At 46.2% G+C, this 15,976-nt stretch overlaps 2 protein-coding genes across 2 annotated transcripts; one reads left to right on the top strand and one right to left on the bottom strand.

Annotated features, from left to right (window-relative positions):
* The first annotated feature begins 533 nt into the window (after positions 1–533).
* btbd2a (BTB (POZ) domain containing 2a) lies at positions 534–7,430 on the top strand. Its single transcript, XM_023843662.2, has 9 exons — positions 534–1,337; positions 1,661–1,780; positions 1,977–2,133; positions 2,534–2,639; positions 3,195–3,392; positions 3,965–4,157; positions 4,260–4,347; positions 4,732–4,878; positions 5,971–7,430. Exons 1-9 carry the CDS (start codon positions 760–762, stop codon positions 6,130–6,132), a joined length of 1,749 nt encoding a protein of 582 aa, XP_023699430.1. The 5' UTR covers positions 534–759; the 3' UTR covers positions 6,133–7,430.
* Positions 7,431–7,669: 239 nt separating this feature from the next.
* On the bottom strand, positions 7,670–15,423 carry LOC111860207 (elongation factor 2b). Its single transcript, XM_023843661.2, has 13 exons — positions 15,284–15,423; positions 13,817–14,031; positions 12,833–13,014; positions 12,483–12,694; positions 11,618–11,796; positions 11,285–11,390; positions 10,456–10,708; positions 10,146–10,341; positions 9,699–10,065; positions 9,256–9,609; positions 8,962–9,144; positions 8,751–8,883; positions 7,670–8,666 (listed from the first exon to the last, which is right to left on the bottom strand). Exons 1-13 carry the CDS (start codon positions 15,284–15,286, stop codon positions 8,473–8,475), a joined length of 2,577 nt encoding a protein of 858 aa, XP_023699429.1. The 5' UTR covers positions 15,287–15,423; the 3' UTR covers positions 7,670–8,472.
* Between the last annotated feature and the right edge of the window lie 553 nt (positions 15,424–15,976).

Raw genomic sequence — 15,976 nt, forward strand, 5'->3', positions numbered from 1 at the left:
TAGTCCTAAAGTCCACAATGATTTCTTTGGTTTTCTTGGTGTTTAAGACCAAGTTGTCGGATCTCAGTGAAGCAACTGTAAGATTGCAAGTTCGTAATGATCTCTATTTGGTGTGAAGGTTTGATGGGGAGCCTATTCGTAGAATGTAGGCAGGGTCACCGTAATGGGGGATAATTCCAATAAGATGATTCCAAGGGCTCAGGAGTGACGGGGGCCTTAAAAATTGCAACATTATGTGATTGGTTTGGGTTGGGGGCCCAATATGTTTTCATGGGGCCCAAAATTTCTAGCCGCACCCCTGAATGTAGGGTCTCATATATTAATACAAAAAAATTGGATTAGTGTTGCAGTGTTGCAACACTAATCCAAATAATTATATGTAGCACAACAGGCTACATATAAAACTGCAGAAAATTCAATCAGTTAAAAACTGTAAATGTTAGTTTGTAAACGACTTATTCCCATTCTACATTTTGGAAACTTAATTATCATGTATTTAGTTTTGTACAATCCATTTTAAAGGGGGGGGGGGATATTTATATACTTTTTCCATTCTTAAAATCTTAACCTTAATTCATGCTTATAATGTATTAGCAGTGCACCGCCGCTAAGTGGGGGCATTCGGCAATTGGGAACAATTCATTCATAAAGTAATAGTAGGGAATAAATCTATGTGGATGGGGTTCCCCCTCCCGGGTCAGGCCGTATTTGTGCAGCCTCCGCTCTCCGGGAGCCGCATCCCGCTCCGGATTCCGGGGGATGCGCTGCTGTGTGTATTTATTTCACTCCGCTCCGCAGTGCTCGAAATCCAAGATGGCTGCGGGGGAGAGCGGTGCGAGAGCTCCATGTCTCAGTTTCTCGGCACCCGGGCCTTTGGGCAACGTTCAGCCGAGCAACAGCGCTCATTCTTCTCCGGCCAGCAACGGGGCGTCGGCGGGAGCGACTGGCGGAGCGCAGGGGGCCACGGGGCACTCTAACCCCCAGCCGGGCCGAGGTAGCGGAGGAGGCGCCGGTGTTGCTTTAGGCGCTCCGCCGAACACGCGCAACCCTAGCCAGGCATCGGCGGCTCAGAACGCGCCGGCCGCTGCGACAAACATGACGGCGGCGGCGACGGCAGCGGCCGCTTCCTCGGCAGCCGCGATCGCTACGCCTCCCCCGGTGCCGGCCGCTCCGCCGTCGGCCGCCGTCTTGGTGTACCGAGAGCCCGTCTACAACTGGCAAGCGACGAAAAGCACCGTCAAGGAGAGGTTCGCCTTCCTGTTCAACAACGAGGTGCTCAGCGACGTGCATTTTTTAGTGGGCAAAGGGATGGGTGTGCAGCGAATACCCGCGCACAGGTGAGCCCCTTTACACGCTTTCACTTATATTGCAGGGGCAGTATAGCTATATCGATTCTGCACAAACTAAGGCTACACTAAATTATTCTCGTCTCGATGAAAACATCATGCAGAGATTATTTGAAAGGAAGGTTGCAATGCATCACACTGCAAGTGAGTTAAATGGCACAAGATGATACTTTTGTTGCAGATAGTCAAGATGAAATTGAATTAATATCCGTTATTACTTGCCCGGCAATAAATTGCCTTAGCATATATATATATATTTTTAATTGCGTCGGATAAGGAATGTGATCCGTACCTAATCTGTGCACCACACACAGGTTCGTTCTGGCAGTTGGCAGTGCGGTGTTCGATGCCATGTTCAATGGGGGTATGGCCACGACCTCTACTGAGATAGAGCTACCTGACGTGGAGCCGGCCGCTTTCCTCGCGCTTCTCAAGTAAGATCACATTAAAGAAGGATGCGATCTCCCTGCAGTAATTTGTGCTGTACTCTAACCTACCAAGTTGATAATATAGCTGTTCTTTGCTTTAAGAATGTGCAAACTTTTTTCCCCCACTAATTCCTAAAGTGATCCTGGTTGTGTGCTGTAGGATGTTACCTGATTGAGTGACCCGTGGCTGTTGTGCCTGCAGGTTCCTGTATTCGGATGAAGTGCAGATTGGCCCTGAGACGGTCATGACCACGCTCTACACGGCAAAGAAGTACGCCGTGCCGGCTCTGGAGGCCCACTGCGTGGAGTTCCTCAAGAAGAACCTGCGTGCTGATAACGCTTTCATGCTGCTCACGCAGGTGTCTGAATGTGACGTGTTTTTAAGGAATGTTATTGTGTTGCCCTATCCTGTATCACGTAGCTGGATTTTTCGGTTAGCAAGATAACTTGTCGACTTTAAGGTAGTCTGGGTTAAATTTAAGTGAACTAAGAGACATTTTAAACTGCGGTATCTTAAATCTGACGCGTTATATAACCAACAAATCTTGCTTCATGATGGAGGCCCTTGTTTTGACACGCTTGAGGCTTCTCATCTCATCAGTTATCTTGAATTTGCACTCCGTGACCCAGTCACGTGCTGATTTAATAAGTCATACAGAGTAGTGTCAGCCATATTTGACGATGACCACAACTGTACGCTAATGTGATGATGTCACGGATCCGAACATCACCCGGTGTGTTTATTGGTGCGTTTCTTAGGCACGGCTCTTTGACGAGCCTCAGCTGGCCAGTCTGTGCTTGGAGAACATAGACAAGAACACGGCGGACGCCCTGGCGGCTGAGGGCTTCACAGACATCGACTTGGGTACTGCAGCTCGAACCAGCTGCCCTGCAGATGTGCATGCGCCTTGTCTGAGCGTTAGCCGCTCTGTTGCAGCCCTCACATTCACTAGGCTGGGGCTCCATAACCTTTTGTTGTCTGTGGACCGGTTTATATTTGCTGAGTGGAATGTACACAGAAATATGGGACAAATCACCTGTTTTTGTTGATCAGTGCTGGGACATGGAATTTTATTTTTCAGTTTGGGGAACACTAAAATATGGGATGTGTGGCAAATCAGTCTCCAGCATTTTGTGGCCTGGTGAAATACTGGCTGAAGACCGATACTGGTTCGCAGAAAGGGGCTCAGGAATCCCTACTTTAAGGCAACCAGCTATGTAATCCAATGTAATGTAGTTCAATTGGAAAGCAATGTTGAACATGCCATTGGAAGTCCTGAAGACGCAGATAGAAGATAGAAAACATGTTTCCAGAATGTTCTCTGTGGTTGCTATGAGGCAACACCAGCCAGACACCCTGTAATAATAACCAGAGAGAAGTGTTACGTTCTCGATAGTGATGTTGTTTTTCCTTGCCCAGACACCCTGGTGGCCGTGTTGGAGAGGGACACTCTGGGTGTCAGAGAGGTGTGTCTGTTTGCGGCAGCGGTCCGCTGGGCGGAGGCAGAAGCCCAGAGGCAGCAGCTCCAGCCCACACCGGAGAACAAGCGCAAGGCGCTCGGCAAGGCCCTGGCACTCATCCGCTTTCCACTCATGACCATCGAGGAGTTTGCCGCAGGTATGGCCGCACCTCAAGTGCCCGTCTGCCTGCCCAATGGCTAATGGTCTAGCCTGGCGAACACGAGACTCCCAAATGGTGCCTTTCCACTGGTATACAGGAACCAGGCTGTATCCGAGCCGTCCCACGAAGAGTCTAGTTACAGCCCGGTTCCGGCTCACTTCGGTTTTCCACTGCAGGAGGGTCGGCTCGGTAAAGGCATCGCTGGGTTATGAGAGCGACAGTGACGCAGAACCAAAGAGGCGCTCATTTACTGTTCACACGGCGTACATCATGATTCACTATGTGCTGTTTTGTGCTAGCACTTCTGTGAGAACTGTCACAGATCACTGGTACTTCCGTGCATTCCGACCAGTCAGGTAGTGGTGACTCAACCAATTTGCTTTCGTCATGCTTTCAGACCTGCTAATAAGCAGGGTTGTGTCAGCACGGGCACAGCTTGGGTATAGCCCGCATAATTTACAATGGAAAACTGTCTCTTCGTGGTTCAGCTCAGTTCCTGGTGGCAATGGAAAAGCACCATTAGTCTGTTTGTGCTTCACCCTACCCCATCCCCCGCTCTGCGTGTTCAGGCCCTGCTCAGTCCAGCATCCTGACGGACCGGGAGGTGGTCAGCCTATTCCTGCACTTCACGGTGAACCCCAAGCCGCGCGTGGAGTTCATCGATAGGCCGCGGTGCTGCCTGCGGGGGAAGGAATGCAGCATCACGCGCTTCGGCCAAGTGGAGAGCCGCTGGGGCTACAGCGGGACCAGCGACCGCATCCGGTGCGGAGCGCGACAGCGGCCGCCGAAGCCGTCCTCGTAACGCAGCTTACAGATGTGCAGATTTCGCAGTTAATAACACAGATTCCGTCTGGCTGCACACAGGTTCTCAGTGAATCGCAGGATATTCGTGGTTGGATTTGGCCTCTATGGCTCAATACATGGACCTACAGACTATCAAGTTAACATACAGGTAAAGCTCACCTGCCATTATCTTACAAGTGTACTAGCATGTGTACTGTAAGTAATTTAAAAAAAAATAAAAAATAGTGATGGTAATTATTTAGTAGTGATGTTGGGTTATGTGACAAACTTCCATTGTGATTAGATTATAGTCAAATCCAAAGAGTGGCTATCCTGTAGCAGTGGAAAAACAGTCAAACGTGTGGTTTGACTTTGAAGGAAGCAGGGCTGGAGACATCTACACTCTACTTATTGTCTTTAAGACGATAGCAAACGGTGCTAAAGTGGGCAAGAAGCATCAATAAAGACGCTTAGAGAAACATGGTGACTGCTTTGTGCAGAAGGAATATAATGTTGCTGATTTACGTTGCGCTGGTGGTGTTTCCACGCACAGATCATTCACACAGACAGCAACACAGTCCTGGGCCAAAATGACACTGGCTTCAGCTGTGATGGGTCTGCAAACACCTTCCGCGTCATGTTCAAGGAGCCAGTGGAGATCCTTCCCAACGTGAACTACACGGCTTGTGCCACACTCAAGGTATGCTGCTACCACTCCTTAGAGAGCCAAATATCAGTGCAGACGCTGCCTTTCTCACCCCCATTCAGAACAGGCTTTAAAAAATAAACACACACGTAAATCGAAACATTTATTCCTAGGAAACCAACCTAGCTATACCGTTCATTAATGCACCAGGCTTTGTAGTGGATATATAAACTAACCAAAAAGGCGTGCATGATCCCATCGCTTTGTGTGTGGGTGGCCATTTGGTTTGTTTGTCGTGCAAGTATGTGTTTTAGGAAGGTTGTTTTTTGTTGGGTTTTTCTCAGTCTGGCTAGTTTTCTGCTTGTAATTTAATAGCACCCACTAAACCAGTGGTAGGCAATCTTATCCAGAAAGGGCTGTTGTGTATGTGGGCCTTCGCTGCAGTTCCGTAGGGGTGTCGAGTGGCTCAGAGGGTTAAGCCTCTGTGCCCGTGATCGGAAAGACACCCGTTCAAGCCCCGGCCTCGGCAGAACAGTCACATGTCCGTGGGCCCTTGAGCAAGTCCCCTAACCCCCAGCTCCGGGGCCCCACATGTTGTCTGACCCTGTGCTGTGACCCCCCAAGCTATGTAGAGCAAGATGGGGGTAGGCAAAGAAGAGGATTCCAGTGTACCTGTACTCATACTTGTGCAAATGGCAAATAAAGGATTTATCATTTATTAGATTACTAATCAGAGGACTGATTGGCAGAAGAGTTCACACACCTGGGTTTGAACAGCTGACCTAAACGTTATCCCCGGAACGTGCATGCACACTGGCCCTTGGACGATAACATTGCTTACCCCTGCGCTAAACAATTTAATGATTGAAACTGAAGATTGTATGGTTGTCACATGCATAAATGTACTGGCACACGAACGGTGAAATGAAATTGTCTGTCTGGAGTAGTGACAGGCGAGGTAGGAGGGTAACAACAAATAATGTTAATAGCACTGCAACTATAGAAATGTAAAGAAAGTTATAGGAAAATATTTGAGAAAATATTTAAAGTGCAGGTATCTGTTACTTTAACTGGTAGTTGGTGGTTAAGGATCGGCATGGTTGCATCTGGTGTAAGTCGAGGATCAATCTCTGTCCCTCTTCTCAGGGTCCAGACTCTCACTATGGCACCAAGGGCATGAGGAAGGTGACCCACGAGGCCGCAGCCACGGGCACCAAAACCTGCTTCACGTTTTGCTATGCAGCGGGCAATAACAATGGCACCTCTGTGGAAGATGGTCAGATTCCTGAGGTCATCTTTTACACATAATGCTCAGAGCCCCCCAAGCTCCTACATGACGACCTTTGTGGGATGTTTGTAGTGTAGTGACCCTGTACCTAACTCATCAGCTCTGTGCCCACGGACGATGGATGTAAATACCAAGGGCGACCACTGCGAGGGCGCGGTTGACGAGCAACGATTTAAGACTATTCTGGCACACAGACCTCCTGAGACATTATTTTGACGGAGTGACCAATGGACTGCTGACTGAGCAGATGATTCGACGCATGTACTCGTAATGAGTTGAGGTTAACATTTCGGTGGCTGGATACAAGTTAATTCAGAGTTTCACGTTTTGAGTCGGTAAATGCAGTCGGTTGGTCATCCAGTCAATTTTTGATTGTACGCCTAGTATTTTTCGTTTGATGTGGAATGCATAACCGTGACATTCCTTAAGTCCTAAATCCCAGCCCACGGCCTCTACCATGCTCCGCAACCCCCCCACCCCCAGCACCCTAACAGGCTCACTGTTGTTGCTCACCAGTTTGTCGCTCATCTGTTCCATCACACGTTCTGATTGGTTGCACTAAAGCACTTTTGAACACGGACTTGGCCACAGACAATCACCGAGGAACGGCAGTCGTGTGACATCTTACTCTTTGTTTTTGTCAAATGAGAAGGTGGTTTAGGTGTGTTTCATCTTCCTGGTAAGCATTTCCTGCTTGGATTTTATGAGTATAGTTTAAACATCTCTAATCCTATACATGCAGATCACTTAATGTATCTTACATAACTTATTTAGTCTTGTGCATGAACCTAGTTTGCCATTTCCAACCAAAGTGTTTTATGGCTGTGTAATAAAGACCTTTATGCGCTTGATTCTCTGAACTGCTGGAGGCAGACAGACTTACCTGCCTCATTCTCATGGTGTGGTGCATTAACACATACCTAACTAGAGCAAAAGAGAGACTGAAACAGACATGAAGTAGAAGTTCATGCAAGACCAAGCGGGGTGGGGGGGGACCCAACAGAGAAACTGGGCCGACGTGCATCCAACATGGAGTGAAAGTGACATTGGCTCAGCCAATCACGTCCCTGTAATGTCTAAGGTGTGCTTATGGTAGAAATGTTGTAGAAATATGTAAATATTAAGCACAAACATTAAAAATCCTAAATGAAAAGTCAGCCTGCTCAGTGAAATGAACGTTGAAGTATCATTTGACTTCTCTGAATTGGTGTCTTGCCATATACTAGTGAATGTGTATTTTGCAAACCCAGTTACTGATGGCTGTAGTGTATGTGGAAGAAGGTATTTTGAAAATAAAATACTTTCTGATATCGAGGTACCAGCAGGAGTCTCCATGGAGTAAATTTTAGACTGCTTTAGACGTTGACAAATAGCTCTACTTCCAAGATTTGGAACGATCCTCTGAAGCATAATATCCTCAGAACAACTCGCTTGAACTGTTCTATTTGGGGTTCTTAAAATAAACGCTGCCTACATCCTTAGAGAGCTAAACATCAGTGCAGATGCTGCCTTTCTCACCCCATTCAGAACAGACTTTAAAAAATAAACACAGACACATAAATCGAAACATTTATTCCTAGGAAACCAACACAGCTATACCGTTCATTAATGCACCAGGCTTTGTAGTGGATATATAAACCAAGTTGACCGGCCAGGTTATTAGATATATTTTAGCATCGCCATGCCAAACTGGTCCATTTTTCAAATTTTCAATATTACAATAACAAATAACTGCAGTAAGTAATCACTGTGATAATTTATGGGGGTCCCTATCCATCTGTACATATGGAGGGATATTTAAAAACATAACTGATCTTAAAAGTGACCAAATGGTATTACCACTGCATGGCATTTACCCTTCTCGTGAATAAACACATTTCATCAACATTTAAGGGAGATGCATGAATACCTTTAGCGCTCGTCATCGGAACTGCCACGTGAACCACGGCAGTAACAAATCGTCACCCTGATTCCCAGACGCTAATGTAGAACACTGACATGCCCCATTCCGAAGTCATAGTACAAGAGTTGTGGCCTAAATCGGTAGCGGACACTTACACCAGCGTCCCGTTGCGATGTAAATGGGGCTAAGAGTATATAATACATAACGATGTGCAACGCTGTATAATCCATCTCTCGCTTAAATGCATTTAAACTGAGCACAGGATATTCTTCAAGGTTCCAAACCAGTTAATTTACATCTATCATTAAAGAGTTTAATAAAGACTTAAAATTTGCTTCCACTTTAATTTGGCAGTAATTATAAGTGCTCCAGATATCCTGGACAGTACCGTCCTTCTGTGGTGAAGGGGTTGGGTAGAGTTGGGGGGGGGGGGAGGTAGGGGAGCGTAAGATGAGTTTTACAACTTGTCCAGGAAGTTGTCGAGGGCGGGGATGCCCTCCTTGAGCCCCTTGCGTTTGCGCGTCTCGCCGACGACCTGGGAGGGCCTGGAGTTGGCCTCGAAGGGGTCACCCTGGAGAATCTGCCAGTGGTCAAACACGCACTGAGGGAAGGCCTGGCCACCGGTGTTGGAGCGGAGATCAGCGGTGAAGCCTGAGAGAAATGCCAAGGTGGGGCGAATCAGCTGCAGCTTCATGACACCAGTTTATATAGAAGGGGGGGGGGGAGAAAACTCACCAAATGATTCGTTAACGGGCAGGAAAGCCTTGACGACAAACATGGGCGTGCCCATGACTTGAGACTCCTCGAACACGTGACCACGCTTCCTGTTCAGCACACCGTAGATGCCTCCCACGACCTGCTCTGGGCACTGCAGACACACACAGCGCATCAAGACACCAAACCGTGCCTAAAGGGATCCAGAGGACCCTCAGGGAGGAGAAGGTACCTGGATCTCGACCAGGTAGACCGGCTCCATGAGCCTGGGCTTGGCAGTGAGTTGACACGCGTACAGCACTCTTCGGGCAGTCGGGATGATCTGGCCGCCTCCACGGTGGATTGCGTCTGCGTGCAGTGTAACGTCGTGGATGTCAAACCGGACGGCGCGCAAGTTCTCTTCGCACAAGGCCCCCTGTTGCGATAGCAAGAAAGAAAACGTCTCTACAAACTGACGGACGTGGTGTCCTGCATTAAGGACCACTGGACACAAAAATCTATATACAACCCTACAATAAAGGCGCACCTCCTTAGTTGCCCACTGGAACCCGGCCACCACGCTGTCTTTGATCTCGTTCAGGTACTGTACACCCTTGGTAACGTCGACCAATACGTTGGGCCCGGTTCCATCAGGTCCAAAGCACCAGATCTTCCGGGCCTCTGTGACCTCCCACTCGTACTTGTCGGACAAGTAACGAGCCCGGACCTTCAGCTCCTGCCTGGCGGTGACCTCCCCTTTGTCGATGTCCTCGGCCAGGCCATCAGGGAAGGGCCGGGCACGCATGTATAGGCGGTTGTGCTTGTTGGGCGATTTGGACAGGCACATCTGGTCGGACTCCTCAGACACAGTCTCTCTGTAAGACACCACCGGGTCGGATTTCTGCGGAGGAGAAGAAAAGCAGGTAAGAATGGTCATTCTGCATCATCCTGTCCCCAAACAGCAGAGACATTCACTCTGCATCAGCTTACCTTCAGTGGAATGCAGGCATGGTCCTCCTCCAGATCTTTGAGGCAGATCTCCAGGTGCAACTCCCCAGCTCCGGCGATGATGTGCTCGCCGGACTCCTCGATGATGCACTGCACCATGGGGTCCGATTTGGCCAGACGCTTCAGGCCCTCCACCAGCTTGGGCAGGTCCGCTGGGTTCTTGGCCTCAACAGCCACCCTCACCACAGGGCTCACGCTGAACTTCATCACCCTCATGTTATGGGCATGTTCGAAGGTGGTGATGGTCCCAGTCTTTACCAGGAATTGGTCCACGCCAACCAGACCGACAATGTTCCCGCATGGTACATCCTCAATGGGCTCCACGTAGCGTCCCATCATCAGAATAGTTCTGAAGGCAAAAGAAATAGGAGTTACTAAATGCAATTAACTAACTATATTATAGAGGACGTCTTGGTTCCTTGTACTAACCTCTGGATAGGTTTGATATAGAGGTCCTCCTTTTTGCCAGGGGCAAAGTTTGGTCCCATAATACGCACTTTCAGGCCAGTCGAAACACAACCAGAGAAAACACGGCCAAAAGCATAAAAGCGGCCTTTGTCACTGGTCGGTACCATCTTGGAGATGTACATCATCAATGGGGCTTTGGGATCGCAGTTCTTGATCCCTGTGGCAAGAGCGATGTGATTAATGATGACATTCTGTTAAACACTATCAATCCACAATCCAATCTGTCAAAAATTTGCACCCTGGGATACAAAAAGCAGGTGAAGAGCTTTACCCATAGCAGCTTCATCGTCTCCTGGTCCCTCATAGAGCAGCTCGCAGCGGTATCTCTGGGCGGTGACGGGAGATGGTAGGTGGATGGTGATCATCTGAAGTAGAGCTTCGCCGGCAGGAAGCCAGCGTCGCATGACGGCCTTCAGCAGGGGTTTGCCTTCCTTGTCCTTGTCCTCAGTGTCCAGCTTGATGTCAAGTTTCTCGATAAGCTTAGCAGTCTCCTCCTTCCTGAAGTTCATGATGGCATCAAACACCTGGGGGGAACGGAAGACGCAAGCCGAGCTACTACTAGGGCTGTAACGCTACACAAATTCATAATGAACCGTTCGATACGTCAGTTTCGGTTCAGTACGCACAATGAAACAAATGAGCACATTTACGTAACTTTAGGCGAAATCTTGAGAAGTCACAAGTGGATGTTCGACACAAAAAATATCATGCTGATTGTGGCTATGAGCTGGTTATGAATAATTCTGGTCATAATTGATGGTTTATGAATATTTTGGTTTCCCAATAAATTACACCAGTACGGGAGAGAGAATAGCTGATAAGACCGAGAGCATCTGCTGGTTTACCGAACACAGATATGTTGCTGGAAAATTCAGAATGGGCTAAAAAAATAATAATATTTATAATTTTTTTTATGGCTACGGTTAAGAAAGAGAACACAGGGTGTAGACAAGATTTAGTTCATTATAATCGTTATGATATATATATTTTTAAATTTATTTAGCATATTTTTTTGTGGCCACGACCACTAACATGCACACCTATATGAAAGTGCAGACTGCCTTTAACATTATCGGTGCCCTGCCAGGCTGACACCTCACCTTGAAGATGGGGTCTAGGATGAGCTGAGCAAAAGTACGCGGGAGCTTCTTGCCATCAGGTCCAGTTGCAGTTTTACTGAATTTGCCGGAAGCTGGATCAAAGTAGCTATAAAACATCAGAAGTGACAGTGACTCAAAACAGTGAGAAGCAGCACAACGGACTTTTGGACATGGCAGGTCCTCGATTAGCACTCAGCCGAAGCACTTTATGCACACGGCTAGAATTAACTAGAGTATCATACTCAGGATACCCACATCTTGTGTCTATTCCGACCAACAGAGTAACCTTTCACTTGGCGCGATCTGGCCGCAGCAGAGCGCGGAGCCCCTTACCGTTCTCCCCACAGCTTCTTCATCATCTCCTCCACCTTCTTACAGCGTTCAGCTGGTCCCAGCTGGGCGTCACCCTTAGCAGCGAACTTGGCGACATACATCTCGGCGAACTGCTTGAGGGTGAAGGCCCAGCCGTGGAGGCCCGATCCAAACCCCACAGTGCCGATGACTGGATCGACCTGTTGAAGGCACAAGAGATTCAGTAATTAAAAAAAAACAAACAAAAAAAACAACACAACAGAACTTGCTTGAGATCTAGTTAATAACTGAGGCTTCACACCGTGCAGTCAGGTAGAGCTATATTCATGAAAGCTATGTTACACGGAAATGTTGGAAAAACAGTAATAAAAACCTGACTAGGTAAAAACTTAACACACACACAAATAGCAAAAAGATTGCCTAATCACAGTCATAAAATTCTAGTCACACCTAGTCATAAAATTATTTAATTTAATATTATTTAATTATATATATATATATATATATATATATATATATATATATATATATATATATATATTAAAAAAACATCTAAAACTGCCTGTGGTTTAACGCTAGTAAAAACACCTTGCAAACTACTGGCTGAAAAAATGGTTAAAAGACCAACAATATAAAAATATGCTTAAGTGACAAAGGACTTGGAATGTGGAGAGAGCAATTAACTCTTCAGCTGTAAGTAAAAACAGGTACATGGCCCTACTGTGACCTCTATGAAAGCTGGTATGAATGAACATGCCTGAAGTCACTTAAATTATGAATCAAGATCAAGCGAAATCAAGCTGGAAACTGTCATTAAGAGTCAAAACCAAATTTTCTGAGAAACATCTATACAAGACTGATACCTTGAATTATCATGGATGCCTACCATGATATTACCCATGGGCCCACCTTCATCTTCCCCATAGGTGGAGATGATGACGTTGACGTTCTCCACGATGCGCTGGAAGGTCTGGTACAGCTCCTCTGGCTCCAGCTGCAGCTCCAGCAGGGCGCGGTCCATCTTGTTCATCATCAGGACCGGCTTGATCCTTTCCGCAATAGCCTGCCTCAGCACAGTCTCAGTCTGCACGCACACACCTGGGGAGGGGGTGGATGACGTTCAGATGCCTGCAATCTGCCGAGTCCGACTAATGTTATAGGAAGATAAACAGAGAACGATGAGCATATTCGGTGGCTGCAGCCGGATCCCGCTATGCTGCAGTATTAGTCCCTCACCAGACACGCAGTCCACAACGACCAAAGCGCCGTCAGTCACACGCAGGGCAGCCGTGACCTCAGAGGAGAAGTCAACGTGACCTGGCGAGTCGATCAAGTTGATCAAGAAGCCCGACCCGTCCTTGCACTGCTTAATGAAGGCTAGATCGTTTTCGCTGAGCTCATAGAACATGGAGATGGCACTACGAGGGAAAATCGTTCAGGTTATTACAATGAATACGTCAGGTGACAGAATGATGCCACTTATTACAACCACTCGGAATCATTCTGCCAATTAGCCCAACCATTAAGCAAATATCTCTGCAATTAAACACAGTCCAGTACCAGGGAAATTGGTAGATGGAAAGTCAGACTGAAGCCATTATCCGCGTTCATTCAGCACACAGAATCCTTGAGACCCAGACATCTCAGATATTTCCAATTGCAATTTGATGGCTAATAGTTTTGGTGCTATTCCACAACTTGTTACACTTGAACACTAAAATACCTTAATACAATTTCTTAAATACGGCAAACTCATAGCTAATGTAATGTAAATAAGTGTATTATACATTACTATCACATGACGAATTAAAAGCTCAGGCATGACTAAGACCTCAGGTGGACTGAAAAGCAGCGTGTGAGGATGAAGATAAAGAAACCACGAGAAAGAGTTTAATCCATCCATCTCTCTACCTTCAGCATCAGCACTGTTCAGTGCATAAAAACAAAGAACTTCACCACAGCTGAGCTGTTCCTGAACCTATTGTGACCAGGCAAAGCTGAAATGGCACCTTTCTCTGCACAGACTAACAGCGATTCTATGATATGAACATCTGAGTAATAAATGTTTGTCTGGGATCAATCCCAAAAGCTAAAACGAAGGCTATATGAGATTACAGCATACATGAAAAAATTCAACAAAATGTGTTTTTTTTGACAAAATGTCTGTGGGATAATAAACACAAATTCTTTGTTAACGTTTGCAGTTCAAATGAGTCTTACGTTGACTTGATGGTGATGCAGCGCTCCTGCTCATCCTTCCTGGTGTCAGTGAAGCGAGTCTCGCCAGCCCGGGCGGACGCGATGATGCCAGCCTTAGAAACCAGCGAGTCCGTCAGAGTGGACTTCCCATGGTCCACATGCGCAATCACAGACATGTTGCGGATGTTGGACTTTTTGTCCATGATGCCACGGATTTGGTCTACCGTGAAGTTGACCTAAAGCACAAAGATTAATATGTTCACTTTCATCAGATACAACACATTATCATCACATTATTTAAAAATGCTCAATCTCAGGATCCAAAAACAAGAATGTGTTGTAACGTTAAAATGCTAGCGCAAAGTGTGTTGACTTGGTACCATGTGAATGCCGGTTAAAGAGTTAAAACATTCCCTCATTGACATGCAAATGGTATTCATCCATTTTCAGCCATTGTAAAATATCAGCAAACTTACCATTTCATTTTTTTTTATTATTCAATAAAAATTTAACTTTCTCTAAAAAAAAATGTATGCGACGTTTCAATACTCCACAATGCCCATTTGGGTAAAGCAAAGCATGGCAATACAAAATGCCAACACAATAAAAAACCTTTAATATGATGCATCTCAACCAGTCAACTTAGTAGAATACATTGTTAACACCTGTCCTTGCAGTACGTAAGGATGTTTGCCTGTAGTTAACAATGATGGATCGATAAGATACTTAGTTTTCCATTTGCACTATTGCGAGTAAGAGAACACAGGTATCTTTCCTTTTCGAATATTCACAGACGCAGATGACAGGGCGGGGACAGCATTCATCCAGCACCCCGGAGCATTTTGCGGGGTTAAAAGCCTTGATCAAGGGCCCAACAGAGAACCGAACACTGGCACTGGTGCCTAACCGGCAGAGGCGCACACCGCCCCAGCGAGCTTTAGAAAGCCACGTCAGTCACCTCCACACGCAACACCTGAAGCACTTCAAGAGAAACTATCACGCCCTGAACGTCAGAGAAACAGCCAACGGACACTCGTATTCTGACCATTTGTAATATCAGTAATACATGACAGTTAGTGAAATGAATGCAGCCAAAACACACCCACTGACATGTCAAGGTGGTGTCCGTGCTGTCAAAATACCGTATGTACAACGACAACTCGATTTATACTGGTGGCTAAGCAGGTAAGCGGGGAGGGCACAGCCCCTAAAAGAAGCACGGTCCATTTGACAGTTTGACCACTAATGTGTGATAATAAAGTGACAGCAGCGATAATTCCAGCTTGGAGTAGCTACTTAAACATAGGGACTGTAAAACAGACTGTATTACCACGAAAGCTGCCATTTTGTTCGGATAGGCACCGCTCTCGCATTTTTTACATTAATTTGTTACACATCCCAACTTTAGCTAACAGAACGTCATGACAGCTGTTCTGGTAGAAGCCGCTATTTACCCGACAGCTGCCAAAAAAAACTTCATTCACTCACCATTTTGACGGATGGTTTCGGATTCCACCGGGAAAGAGAACACGAACTAGCTTATGGTGAACACCGTCCACCGTGACAGGGTACTGTCTGGGAAGGGAGCAGTGACGTCAGCGCCTGTTTTTATATAGGACCAGCCCATAAACAAATGTAAATCATTTCATCATAAGAGTGCGCGGCTACGAAAAGCCGGAGGTACCAAACTGTACGACACTAAAGCGATTCGCTGAGACTTGTCCGCCGAATAATTGCAATTGACGTTGTTCGTCCGTCAGTCTATCCATCCATCCATCCATCCATCCATCAATAACTATCATAAAATCTATTTCCTATACCCGCTTTTCCTGTAAAATTGAGGATGCAATTAACGTTCTAGTATATCCATATATTTTCACGCCGTACATTTCTAATGTAAACATTTTAAGGAAAAAGTAAAATTAGAATCCAACGTGCACAGTGTATTCTAACACCCATCACACTGACACCCAAAAAATACACGTAAAATGGCAATAACTTTATGGTGATGTTTTGTAATGATGCTTCTGATGATGTCATTTTTATTTGAAAAATTTGAACCAGTTATCACGTGATATAAATATAAATTTAAAAAAAAATGCGTATGGGAAGGTCGGAATGTTAGTTTCAACAATTATGAACATAAACACAGTTAATTTGTTAAACATGCATATAATCATC

Source organism: Paramormyrops kingsleyae, chromosome 15, assembly GCF_048594095.1.
Source record: "Paramormyrops kingsleyae isolate MSU_618 chromosome 15, PKINGS_0.4, whole genome shotgun sequence".
Classification (NCBI taxonomy): Eukaryota; Metazoa; Chordata; class Actinopteri; order Osteoglossiformes; family Mormyridae; genus Paramormyrops; species Paramormyrops kingsleyae.

What these genes read in the sequence shown, in the direction of transcription:
- LOC111860207 (XM_023843661.2), bottom strand. An exon ending in TATATCAAACCTATCCAGAG is followed by an intron (nt 10,066 to 10,145) that starts GTTAGTACAAGG and finishes TTTTGCCTTCAG; the next exon opens with AACTATTCTGATGATGGGAC. An exon ending in ATGCCTGCATTCCACTGAAG is followed by an intron (nt 9,610 to 9,698) that starts GTAAGCTGATGC and finishes TCTCCTCCGCAG; the next exon opens with AAATCCGACCCGGTGGTGTC.
- btbd2a (XM_023843662.2), top strand. Translation starts at nt 760, where the DNA reads ATGCGCTGCTGTGTGTATTTATTTCACTCCGCTCCGCAGTGCTCGAAA. An exon ending in CTTTCATGCTGCTCACGCAG is followed by an intron (nt 2,134 to 2,533) that starts GTGTCTGAATGT and finishes TGCGTTTCTTAG; the next exon opens with GCACGGCTCTTTGACGAGCC. An exon ending in CTTCACAGACATCGACTTGG is followed by an intron (nt 2,640 to 3,194) that starts GTACTGCAGCTC and finishes TTCCTTGCCCAG; the next exon opens with ACACCCTGGTGGCCGTGTTG.